General features: G+C 35.3%; 2 protein-coding genes across 2 annotated transcripts in view; one reads left to right on the forward strand and one right to left on the reverse strand.

Moving 5' to 3' along the window:
* Positions 1 to 13887, forward strand: part of Kctd4 (potassium channel tetramerization domain containing 4) — a 120535-nt gene that overhangs the window by 52761 nt on the left and 53887 nt on the right. The gene's annotated exons all lie outside the window — the stretch shown is intronic.
* Gtf2f2 (general transcription factor IIF subunit 2) overlaps positions 1 to 13887 on the reverse strand; it is a 148961-nt gene that overhangs the window by 6271 nt on the left and 128803 nt on the right. Inside the window, exon 7 of the mRNA XM_026411965.2 lies at positions 6912 to 7055. Coding sequence (XP_026267750.1) covers positions 6912 to 7055 — 144 coding nt within the window. The remainder of the gene's footprint in view (positions 1 to 6911; positions 7056 to 13887) is intronic.

Raw genomic sequence — 13887 nt, forward strand, 5'->3', positions numbered from 1 at the left:
GCGTGCTCTACTACAGCGCCTCCAGCACATCACACAGACTCAGTGTACTTATTCAGAGTGAACAGAGTATGAGTATGCACAAGAGTGACAAGGCAGTTGAGAGGACTGTTTGTGAGAGGGTGGTGATGAATGGGGAGCACTAAGAAGTCCAGAGGAATAAGCCATGAGAACTTTTAGTTCTTTTAAGTCAAGAGGTAAGTACAGTTTGAGAAATAAAAGTTGACTGATTAAACAGTATTACCTGTATGTGGATGACATGTATTACTAAAAGCTGTATTATGGTACTAAAATAAGACAAGGAGATTTTAAAGATTCTATCAGGATTGAAATTTAATTGGTAGGACTGAGGTTGTACCTCTCAGTGATAGAGTGCTTTCCCAGCACGTGTGAGGCACTGGGTTTGATCCTCAGCACCACATAAAAATAAATAAATACATAAAATAAAGATATTGTGTCCATTTACAATGGAAATATTTTAAAAAAGAAAATCAATTGGTAATCTCATTTTTCTTTTTTTTTTCTTCTTCACATATTTACTCAGATATTTATTCCAACACCTAAAGTGTGCCAGGTGAAGTGGTGCTTAGTCAGTCCTTTCTGCCTTATAGAATTTACAACTTAAGATAAGGGTGCAGATAAAGATGTACAAGCAGGCAAGTGTAATAAAGTCAGGAGTGCAGGGGATCATGGGAGCACTTTGACCCAGCCTGGTTGACATGCCAGGTTCCTTGAGGCCAGAAATTTGATCATTTGAACTGCAAGGCAATTTTGTGCAGAGAGCAAGAGAAACTAGTTCTACTCTTCTTACACATTCTAAACATGACTGACTTTTCAATTTAATTTTTGTCTAACTATCTTTATTTTAAACAAGAATTCTAGAACTAAGCAGACTTTTATGTCATGGGATTGGGGTATTTCTTATTAAAGAGTATGTGCCATGCTGCAGCACATGATCTGAATAAACTGGCTCAGGCCCAACAATTCTTCAAAGGGATGTGGCAGGCATGTGTGGGAGAGAATTTACAGCAAGTCTGAAAGCAGAGAGAGAGTAAAACATCACAGTACCTATGGAAGGAAATAGCAAAGCACATATTTGACCAAAAAGGTCAAGGAATTAGGTTGAGCTTTGCATTTGTGGGTCAAAATAAAATTATGATAGCCCCAAAGTCAGAAATTCACAGACCAAACTTCCTGGTTTCCTCACAAGACCAAGGCAAACCTATGCAGAGCCACAAAGCCTAGGAAACTACTATTTTAGTCTCTCTGCTCTCCTTCCTTCCCTTCCTCCCATTTCTCCTATCTCTTCCTCTCCTGCTCTGCCCACCAAATGGAAGATTTATGTTCCATTTCATTTTATCAGGCATTTTGGTGATAAGCAATACACCTAGCAATATAAATACAATTTATAAAATAAATCAGCTATATCTAAATTTCTAGAATTTGATTAAAAACATATCTTTGACAGGGAATTTATCAAGACTACTAAAGCTTTAGGTAAGCCTACTAGGCTTCTAGTCACAATATCTTCCAAAAAGGTTAAACCAAGCTGGGTGCATATTTGCAATATGCAAATCTATACCAAAGACTGCAGAAAGATTCCCCAATGGAAAATATACTATATGCTTTCATAAAGTGATCCAAGCATTTATTGGTTCTATGATAATTTCAAAATGTCATTTCAGCTTTATATGATTTTTGGGTGAATCTTCTGAGATGTCAACAGAAGAGAAGACTTACAGATAAAGCTGTAAGTGGCTCCAAGACATGAAATTCTTTCATTAAAAATAAACTACACATTAGAAATAAACTGTGAAAGAAGGCAACAGATGTTTTCACTACTTAAGATAGGAAAAAAAACTGTTCACAGGAAGAGAAGGTGATGCTAGGAATTACTTTGGAACATAGACTATGCCTTCATTTTTCTCTTTTCCTTCTGGTTTTACTTCTTCTTCTCTGCTAGACCCTGCCCTATCTTCTTCCAAGGGTCCCACTGGCTTCATTTCTTCCTTTGAAATTCCAAAAAACAGACAGATTCACAGACCCATAATAGTATATACCTATATATTTTTACTTTTGATAGGAGAAATGCTCATGTCTCTAATGTTGGTTAATATTTAATATTAATATGTCTAAACTGCACTAGTTTATTTGCATACTGACTATAGCTTATTCTGGGATATTATAAGGTATTCCAAGGCTGGGTCTTATAATGGCTTACAACTGGAAGAAACAAGAAAAAAATATATACATATACACAAACATACAGAAAGGTATCCAAGTCTTAACAGATAAAGAAGCAAACAATAAATTCCTTTTTAAATGTAAATAAATATTTGCATTTAGAACCATGGCAACTGTTTCATTATTAGTAGGTTTGGTGTGAAGAATAGTTTTGAATGTACAAACAACCAAAAAATATCAATGGCATAGTATTATTTTTCTATTTGAAAATATTATTGAAAATTAAATGGCAAGCAAGGGAGGCTGTAGGTGTATTTTACCAATAGAAATTTTTCAGCAAATTAGTTAATATTTATGTAAAATCTTGAGTTAAGTGAGTATGCTACAAAATGCACTTCAAATTTTCCCTCATTCAAAAATTGAGGCAAAGAAAAAAGAAAACAACTGAAATAAACCATATAGGAAATTAAAAGGGAAAACGTTAAGTTATAATTAATTTGGTAGTAGATCTAGTAATTATTAGAGTCTTCTATTCTAAAGGAAAGTATTAAAATTTCATAAATGTGTTTTAAATTTCAACAGTTAATAATTTATTTTAGTATGACATTTCATATCCTAACATTTTTAATTAAGACTCTACTTCATAAGTTAGCAAATAATTAGTTTTTAAAATAGATATATCAAAAAGGGCTGTCTTTAATTAATATGCTCTGCTGGGAGACTGGTTGTCTTTTTAGTTTTAGTAGTATCGTTCAAAATAAAAATTTCCACTTACCGGAAAAATGAAGAGAGAAGTAGAAGGGAATATGTGAACAGGAAGAAAATGACACACATTGTTTTTTCAAAAGTGAGGAAAAAAGAAATTAAGTGAAAAGGGGAAAGTTTATTTTAGAAAAAAGCATTATAATCAAAATAGCATATATTAAGTAATTTTGGGAATGATCATTATATTATTTTTACTTTTGAATTAGAAACGTAATGAGTAAAGATAAAACTTTAGTTCTATTTTCTACACACCTGACTTAAATTAATTATGATTTTTAAGGCAATGTGATAAAGGATATTCATTGACTGAAGTCAGGATAAATAGGTCTAAACCATTAGCCAATTCCCCTCTCTTGGCCAATAAATTAGAAAATTAAACTAGAAAGTCTCTAAGATACTGTTTACATTTAAGATCCTGGGTGAGAGAGATCTATACATCACAATTGGTAATATATATTGTGGAAAAGAAATGGGATACAGGTGTCTGGCTTGAATAACTTGCAGGGAACTGTGGTATCACTTACTGAAATGAGAAAGTCTGGGGGAGTTCTTGGTGAGTGTAGAAATCAGAGTTGTTTTGAACACATTAAATCTGAGACAGCAGTAAAAATGATTAATATTGATTAGGCACAAACTTTGTACCTAAAGCAATATGGCACAGGGTTTGAGATGCAGTGGGCCTTGGCTGGCGAGAGCACTCCTGGGTCCATCCCCTTGTGTCAGAAGCAGGCATATGACCTATATCAGGTCAATTAGAATCTCCTTTTGGGCTTTTATTCAAATAATCAGCATAGAAATCTTTTTTTGGGGGGGTGGGGTGGGGTTAGGGGTTGCTAGCTGTGAGGTGTTTTAGAAGGCCATTCTGGCTACCATATGGTAAGAATCTACTTAAAAATAGACAACAAACAAGAAAGATGAGAAGATGAGGAGAGCTATGGAGAGATGGAAATGGACAGTTGTGACTAAACATTAGCTAGATCTGGCTATCTCTAAAGTTACATGCATTCCTGAATTTTCCAAGCTATATGAGGTGATAAAATCTATTTCTTAAAAAAAATTATTGATTGATTGGTTGGTCGTACTGGGGATTAAACCCGGGGTACTCTACCTCTGAGCTACATCCTCAATGGTTTTTATTTTATTTACTTTATTTTTTTAATTGTCAACAGACCTTTATTTTCTATTTATTTAAATGTGATGCTGAGACTTGAACCCAGAGCCTCACACATGCTAGGCAAGTGCTTTACCACTGAGCCACAATCCCAGCCCTTTATTTTATTTTTGAGAAAGGGTCTTACTAAGTTATTGAGGCTGACCTCAAGCCTGTGATCTTCCTGCCTCAGCCTCCTGAGTTGCTAGGCTAACAGGTGTGTGCTTATAGCCTGGTTCTATTTTTATTTTGAATTTGGGTTTCTGTTTCTTGCACTTAAAGGAATCCCAACCAATTCACAGACCCATAATAGAATATACCTATAAATTTTTATTTTTGATAGGATAAATGCTCAGTATTTCAAATTCTCTAGCTATTTTACCCTGTAAAACAGCATACTTTTTTTATATCTTGATTCCAAATTCTGGTTATTTTTATTTTTACTGTTATTACTTTTATTCAAACCCCTACTTAAGCCTCTCTGAAAATAAACTCTAAATACTAGGTTAATACTACCCAAATGCTGATGCAGTAGGGCAACTTAGTAAGACCCTGTCTCAGAATAAAAAATAAAAAGGATGGGTATGTGGCTCAGTGGTTAAGTTCCCCTGGGTTCAATTCCCAGTACCAAATATATATACATACATACATACATATATACATAACAGGGATATAAAGTATAGGCACTGATCTGTAACTAGTTTTTTCCTGTAGACTTGAACCTTAACTAAAAGCATGCCAGCTGAGGGCTGGGGATGTGGCTCAAGTGGTAGCGCGCTCGCCTGGCATGTGTGCGGCCCGGGTTCGATCCTCAGCACCATATACCAACAAAGATGTTGTGTCCGCCGAGAACTAAAAAATAAATATTAAAAATTCTCTCTCTCTCTCCTCTCTCACTCTCTCTTAAAAAAAAAAAAAAAGCATGCCAGCTGTTCAATTTTACATTCTGAATTAAAATATGGCCCCACTGGATCAACATGATTAGGGATCCCTGATTTAGAATGGCTAATCAATAATTAAAAATAAACTTCCCTGAATTTTGACCTAAAATTGGGAGGACAGAGAACAGGAAATAAGGTTCAGTTATAATCAGAGCTGATTTTCTTTTTCTCCCCTCTTCCTTCCTCCCTTTCTTTTTCTATGACACTTTTAATAGAAATGTGTGATTAAAGGAATATTGGTAAATGGGTGCTATGTTAGAAAACTGTGCTAGGGCTCAGAGTGGTCTTAGATAAAATAGGAGAAGAAAATAGGAGATAAAATAGGAGAAGATGATGAAATAGGGAGAGGATCACAGATTCAGAGCTGGAAGGGATCATGAAGATTATCTAGTCCAACTCTTTCAATTTTAGGAATGAAAGTGACTTTCCAGTGAGGTAAACAGCAGGGCTAGATTCCACTGCTATCTCCTTCTGCCCTAAGTCTAGCTCTGGTCCACTTCCAGCCTGGCAAAGACATTCTACACTTTCTTGACACTGGTTCTTTGTCCCCAACCCCCACCATAAATGACACGAGGCCTGTCAAAATCCATTTAAGGAAAATATGATGGTTCCTGGGGACTAGGATTTTCCTTTTTTCAGATTAATTAACTAGTGAATTTCGGCTAAGTTTATGCTGTAGAGTATATGGATATTTAGGAAAAATACACAACCCTGCCTTCAAAAATCTGCTTGCTGAGGAAATAGTCTCTAAATAATATAAGTTTGTTTTATAATCTAGATCAGTGGTCTTCTATGAGAATCTGATACAAACTATGGATTAGCTGCTGAGAAAAACCCAAACATTTTTGCACATATTCAGGAAGCTAATGGATCCCTTGAAGTCCACCCCTGATCATAAGTCAAAAATTATCAGACTTACTGTGTACTGCCATATAAAAATTATCTATAGAAACAAAATAGAAGCTTTATAATAATATCTTTGATGCAAAATGAATAAATCTTATATCCCTTCTACAGCAAAGAAATTACATTCCTTAGTATCATCAAAATGTCTCTCTATAAGTGCTTATTTTCCAATGTCAATTTTGTGTATGTTTTATTCTGTAAGAATGTCCTGTCTGCTGTCAGTTTCTGGAAGCCATTTTCATGTAGATGCGCTTATATATAAAAATACAAAGATAAACTTCATTAAGACCAGAAGAAATGCAGCTTAGCTAATGAATTATTCTTTTTCAATCTAGCTTGGAATGCTGTTTCTAAGGCTTTGATGCCAAAGGGACTGAAGTCATTAAGATGAGTTGATAATACTGCAGCATGAACACTTTCTGCTCTATTAAAAAAATTTGTTTTTTGTTAAGAAATTAAACTCTAATTTCTTAACAAAAAGTGAAAGGTTTATGTACAACAAAATCTACAGATTAATGTCAAGAATAAATCCAAAGGAGGATAATTCCTTTTCTTTATGTGGAATTATTTATATTAAATGTATTTGGAATTTAAAATGATGAAGTAGACAAGTGCAGTGGCACACAACTGTTAATCCCAGTGGCTCAAGAGGCTGAGGCAGGAAGGTGACAAGTTCAAAGCCAGCCTCAGCAACTCAGCAAGGCTCTGTATCAAAATAAAACATAAAAAAGGGGCTGGGGATGTGGCTTAGTGGTTAAGCACCCCTGGGCTCAATCCCTGATACCAAAAGTAAACAAATCAATGAAGCTGATGTTACCAAAAAACCAGAAAACATGCCCTTAACGCACAAACTCTCATTAGTATAAGTAAATGTGAACTCAATCATATGCGAAACACACATTTCTACTTAGTAGTACATGTTAACAAAGCAGGACCTATTTAAAGGATAGATATGAACATATACATACCACGGGTTGTTTTGTGATGTCCACCAGGTCCTTAAGATTATAATACTGATGTTTCTCAAAGGCTGAAAACAGCATATCTAGTACATGTTGTTTATCAGCTCGAGCTCGCTTCCCATCTTCTTTCTTTTTCCTTTCATATTCAATCTATATGCAAAAAGCAAAAAAAAAAAAAAAAAAAAGAAAGAAAGAAAGAAAGAAAGAAAGAAAGAAAAGCATCAATTCAACACACTCACTTGAAACACAGGCATCTCTGTTTTATACATCTAAAAACGATTAGATTTGAAGTTTTGGGTCATGTGCAGTGGCAGATGCCTATAATCCTAGCAACTTGAAGCAAGAGGATACCAAGCTCAAGGCAGCCTGGTCAATTTAGTGAGACTCTGTCTCAAAATAAAAAGATTTGAAGATTGTAGGCAGAAGAGCTCTGAACTGGGGTTCAAAGCCTGGGATCTCATTGCTCCCAGGACTCCCTATATCTTCAAAGGTTTAGGATAGTAATAAGGACAATCAGTAAATCATCTTCAGTATTCCTGAAGCTGTGCATGTAATGTGGCTATTTCTCCCCAAGTAAGGTTTCTTTCTGGTTAGCCTGTGGTGATTAGAAACTGTAATTTGCAGTTCCTTTGTTTTTTATTAACTAATATACAGTAAGAGTTTCTATACTAGACATAGTTTGGAAGGTAACACCTTTCAAACATGAGGTCCCTGGGGGCAGTTAGATCATACAATGGGTTCTCCAGGAAGTAAGAAGTTTAGGAAGCAAAGGTTAAAATAAAAAAGAACACGGGCAGTGCCAGTTCTCCCTCTGGACCCTGCTGCCTCCTTGAACCTGTTTTATTTTTTATCTAAGTAAAAACAATACTCTTGGGCCGCATGTTGTGTGTATCCTTTAGTCTGACATATTTTCATGCACACAAATTTGGGAAGCAATGGCCCCAAAAGAATGAAGTTCTCTTCCCCTATTATCATCCTGGGTTTGTTCATTTGTAAAAAATTCTCTCTCTGGGGTTGGGGTTGTAGTTTGCCTCGCACACGTGAGGCACTGGGTTCAATCCTCAGCACCACATAAAATAAATAAAATAAACATATTGTGTCCATCTACAACAAAATAAAAATTTAAAAGATTATCTCTTTATTGAAAATATACAACTTCTATTCACTTATTTTAGTTCAGTTGAAAAAAATTTTAAGGAAGCACTTCATTTTTATAAAGCATAGAAACTTGTTATAGGAAACATACATAAATGGTAGCAACCCACCAGGTAAATAAAATGTCAGTAGACTGGGTAAAAGCTGTCAGAGAACAATCTCCTGTTCATCAGCTGGAATGACTATAATCTGGGGACTAGCTTAAAAAAATATAACAAAATATACTTCAAAAGTAACAACTAAATTATTGCATAAACTCCATCTCCTGCAGTGAGGTTTATTCTCTATATTTTAACACTAGAGATTTGTCAAGAATGATAAAATTTAGTTGCAATTGATCTATTGATGCTAAAACTGAAAATACATCTTACATATAATTGGAGACTTACAAATCAGTGGCTGAAAAGGCAACTTTGACAATATTGCCTTTTAATGAAATAAACTTAGGAGCCAGACAAGGGAGAAAGGGGTAACTTAATCAACTTAATTTTTTTAAAAAATATGTACATCTTGGGAATGAAACTCAAAATCCATTTATCTTGCTTGGCATAGTGGTGCATGCCTGCAATCTCAGTGACTCAGGAGACCAAGGCAAGAGGATAACAAGTTCAAGGCCAGCCTCAGCAACTTGGCAAAACAGTGTCTAAAAATAAAAAATAAAAAGGACTGGGGATGTGACTCGGTGGTTAAGAGCCCCTGGGTTCAATATCTGGTACCAAAAAAAAAAAAAAAAAATTCTATTCGTTTCTTTGGGAGATTAAGCATAGACTATGTACTAGGCAGTGCACTAAGATATGGAGCAAATAAGATAGTCTTCTCTTTAAAACAGTATTTCTTTCTTTGGGCTCATGTATTAAAATGCATAGAGGCCCTTGAGCATTTAAAATGTAGTAACAGTAGATCACAGAACTACCTAGGATAAGATCACGATGCTGAAAATAATGCAAATGTATGATACAGATTGCATTGTTGGGGAGGAATGAAATCCTGCCAGGCAGTCTCAAGATTTCCTGGGTGAGACTAGCATAAAAGAGAACATGATGGGCAGTTACAAAGAATTTAGAAGAATATAGGCTTTCTCTAGGGTCCAAAAAAGGATGGAAGATTACATTATTGGGGAGAAAAAAGGATGAGAGACCGGATAAAACCCACAAATCCAAATATCAGGGTCTTTGGGTTAAAAAGTGGGATGATATCATGGGATGTGTAATGGGGTAAATATGTTAAGCTTTTCTTTGCTGACCAGTGACTACAACATATCTTTACTTAGTTTAAATCCTGACATCCCCTTCCACTGTCATACTGCACTTACACAGTATCGTACAACCCAGAAAGTGGGCCTGGTGAAAAGCAGAAAAAAGCCAGGACTGGGAGATGAAGACATTATAATCCTTTACCTCGGTCAAGTGATGAGATAAGAGAAATTTACCTTGGGATCTAGAAAATAAATCAAAGAATCTATTTACATACAGAAGAGAGATGGTAACTGCTTATTCCCTTCCCAAGGGGTTGGGTGGGATGTGGGATTTCATTTATTGTCAAAGGCTACTGGTTTTCAGGGAAGACAAGACAAAGTGGGGACCCAGGAGAAGATCAAAGCTTAGCTTATTTTCTTTCCCCATCACTGAGCACTGAACCCAGGGCCTCATGCATGCTAGGTTAAGAGTGTTACCACTGAGTTTTTATTTTATGCTATTTTGAGGCAGGATGTCACTAAGTTGCCCAGGCTGGCCTTGAACTTCCAATCCTCCTGCCCCAGCCTCCATATCCTGGGGAATACAAGTATGAATGGGATTAGGCCTTTGCATCCTTCATATGCAATCAGACCCTGCATGACAACTGTCTTCACTCCCTTCCCAGCTTTAGTTTATGTTGAAAGAAGATGATAGACACAGATAAATTCAGAAAAAAGAAGTGATTTCTACCCTTTGGAGGCTCTTCATTATATAAAATGATGGGTGAAGCTGGGAAGATTAATAGAAAAAAATGTTTTCAAAGAAACACGCTGGTAAAGCAAGAAGGGCTACTTCAGAGAGGTCAAGATATAATATTCTCTTTGGCAATGGTGAGAAAAACTTTTTAAGGGTTTGTTATCAATTCCCAAACCCAGAGTTAAGATGGCCAGAATTCAAAGGCAAGAATTTAGAATAAATTAGAAAGGAACTTTAAAATCATTACCAGGGATAAGATCAGAAGTTAGATTAAGTTGTGATTTATAATGTTAATGAGTAGGAAGAAAACCACCAAATTCTATCTAGATTTTTTTTTTTTTAAATTGGTTTACATACTTCCTGCTCAAATACAGTGACTGCACTGAATGTTGATGCTTTCCTTCTTTAAAATTAAAGGGGAAAGCAGAATAGAAATGTATGCTAATCATTCTATGTTAACCATGTCCACCAATGGCTCAATTCCTTGAGGTAGTGAGGTCTCTTATCTACTGAACAACAATTCCTAAAAGTGTAATCTGAAAGCCCCAACACATTTATTCTTATGTTTATTTTTTTTAAAAACAAGAAATGGGCAAAGGTATAACTCAGTGGTAGAGGACATGTCTAGCATGTGCAAGGCCCTGAGTTTGATCCTAGCACTGCAAAAAAACCCTATAAAACCCCAAAACATCTATTATTGTCATAGTCCTGTACTATGGGATAACTTATAAAAAAATATTGCTTTAAAGCTAAACTGGTTAAATCTTTTTGATAATATCTAAGACAGGTCCATAACCCAAATTCTCCTTTGTTGTATCAGGTAAGAAGTTCCAGTATATGTGTAATTATAAAAAGGGGTCTAAATTATTTCCATGTTGATTAAGTTAATAATACCTAATATGCTTAGGATAAAACTAAGGTCCTTGAAGTTAACTTTTCTTTTTTCTTTTTAAAATCTAAACAGTACAGAAGTGGTAATCTTAGTATTCAACTTAATCTTGGTACTGCAGGTAAGAGTAATTACACAAATAAACTATAAATAATATGCACTAGTATACTTCAGAGAAATTTATAGTTCTGAGATAATGTTACTTCTGTTGGTTAACTATTTTTTCTTTGGGCACTTTGTTTCTGACACACAGGCACTGTAAAGAAACAACACTTGGGCTGGGGATGTGGCTCAAGCGGTAACGCGCTTGCCTGGCATGCGCAGGGCGCTGGGTTCAATCTTCAGCACCACATAAAAATAAAATAAAGATGTTGTGTCCACCGAAAACTAAAAAATAAATATTAAAAAAATTATCTCTCTTAAAAAAAAAAGAAACAACACTCAAAGCAGTCAGACATCTAACTTGTTAGCAGCCAATACAAAATATTACTGACAGTTATTAAAACAGATAGTTTTTAAGTCATGTGAATTTTAATTACTGATCTTCTTCTGTCTTTAATGACCATACATCACTATGTAGCCAATATCGTAGAAATAAACTTAAATTCAGGAAGTACTTTAAACTTTTGTCTCCAGTTATACATTTTTATAATTAAAAAATCTATCATACACAACTAATCTTACTTTTGCAACAGAAAACAAATTATTCAATATTAAAATTCAACGAAATGTTGAAAATCCATTGTGGATGTGGTAAAGAGATGTTCAACTGTCATTACTGAAACCGTAATCACTGACTAAAATTATAAATGCCACCCACTACCAATTAAAATATCATAACTCAGATGTCTGTAAATTTTGAGACTGTTGTTTGCAGAAATACTTTGATTGCTATGTCAAGGCAGTCTCTGTGAAGGTTTTTATTTTAACTGTGAAAGTGAGCATGACAGCCTCAAGTATCATGGTTTTGCATTTTAAGTCCTTAAGAAAGATCATTTTCCCCTTCCCCTTTACAAATGCTTCTATTTCTGCTTAGTGTGTTACCATCATTTCTTTGGAGGAAATGATTTCTTTAGAATCCACAGTCCTTGGTGTACAAATTCAAATGGAAAAGATATACTATGTACTATATTAGGCAAACACTGCTGAAAAGCCTTTATGATACATTCTTGCAGGTATCCATTTTAATCAGCAAAATTAAAAAAAAAACAAACTAAATAATCTTACTTCTGAAGACTAAAACAGTTGGTTGCCACACTAAAGAAACAATCTGTTTCTTTTTATGCATAAGGACAAATTTTATTTCTAGTTCCTGAGGGTTAACCTCAAGGTTCTATATAACAATTCTATTACTTGAATTAATCACTTTTCTAGTTAAGTGTTTCTGGTTCTCTCTCACTTTCTTATGAAGGGCTAGAGAACACATTGTTTGTCAAACTCAGGAGCAGGGGATAGAGGTGATAACAAAGACAAGAAGATATTAATTCTTTTTAAAAATCCTGGGTTTGGAAGAAAGAAACTTTCTGATCTCCTCCCTCATATCATTATTGAATCCCATCCCTTCCTCAACAGGAGATGGCAGACAGAACTGTAAAAAGTTTCTATCTCTTTGGATTAGTGGTTGTAAACTAGAATAACCTAGGGAACTTTAAACACCTTGAGATAGTTGGCTCCCACATTGGATCAAATGATCAAACTCTGGAGGCATTTTCTTTTTTAAAGCCGCCTGGCTGATTCTACTATCCAGCCCATGTTGAGAACCATTATCAAAGAATACTACGAAATTTACACATGCCAGATGACAACATATAAAACCGGAACACACACAACAATTGTGATTGAGAGATGGAGGGAGTTGAAAGGAATCTTGTAAATTAGCTTCCTTCTCTCCCCCCCCCCCTTTTTTTTGGCGTGGTACTAAGGATTGAACCCAGAGGTGCTCTACCATTGAGCTACATCCCTAGCCTGAATACTCAGGCTTAGTTTTTAAAAATATTGCCAACTATGAAAGCTTTGTAACAGCAATAGACAATATAACTTAAGGTACTATACCACAAGGTCAAAGGTCAATATGATAGGCGCATCAAGCTTTAGCTTTAGGCCATGGTGGTTGTGGTGGCAGGGTCCTTCAGGCTACATTTCCAAGATTCCCTTGATGGCTGGTGTTTGTCAGTGGGAGAATGAAACCAGGAGGAAGGGCAATTTTCTCTGTAACCAGGCTTCTTCTCCCGTTTCCAATTCCAATTCTTCCACTTTGTATTCATAAACTATTTGTATCCAATTCCCTACACCGAATCCCTTTCTGCTACAAATATCTTGAGCTGTTTCTGTTTCCAAGAGAGACACACTGAGTCATTATTAAAGACAGGGAATGACGAGTCATATTTAAAATGGTATTGCTAATTTCCATTTTAGAACAGCCAATCTCGTTCTAAAGAGGATCTGATTCCTCTACCCTTCTTGCTACTTTATAGAGTGACTGACAGAGATCATCAGTTTTTCTACTTTTTTATTCACATGTATTTGCTTTATTGGCATTATCTACAGTTTCTTTGTGGAAATTTTTTAAAGACACCTGCTCATTTTTGAGACTGAGTTTAATTAACAAAAGGTATTATAACCTATATATCTCAGAATTTAGTACCAAATACAAAAAGCTGAAAACAAATAAACATGTGTGGGCACCATAGTTAATTCCTCTGTGCTGTACTATCTCTACTCTTTTGCTAAAAACAACTGATTTTAGGAAGTGCATAAGGGTTTGTATAAAGCCAATTCCTGTGGTAAGTATTTTTAAAACTTTTCCCTTTATAAGATGAAAAACAAGATAAATGTAAGTTCTAATGTTTTCCCCTTACCCATTGGGTTCTCTTGTAAACCCTGCTTTGAAGATCCCATTTTTTCCTAAGGTTTATTTTCACTACTTCAGAGGATGAGGAAAGGGGAATTGGTGTTTAAATGCTTGCAAAATGCAGGATTAAATAAATTCCCGAAGGTTTCTTTTATT

This window comes from Urocitellus parryii, chromosome 2, assembly GCF_045843805.1.
Source record: "Urocitellus parryii isolate mUroPar1 chromosome 2, mUroPar1.hap1, whole genome shotgun sequence".
Classification (NCBI taxonomy): Eukaryota; Metazoa; Chordata; class Mammalia; order Rodentia; family Sciuridae; genus Urocitellus; species Urocitellus parryii.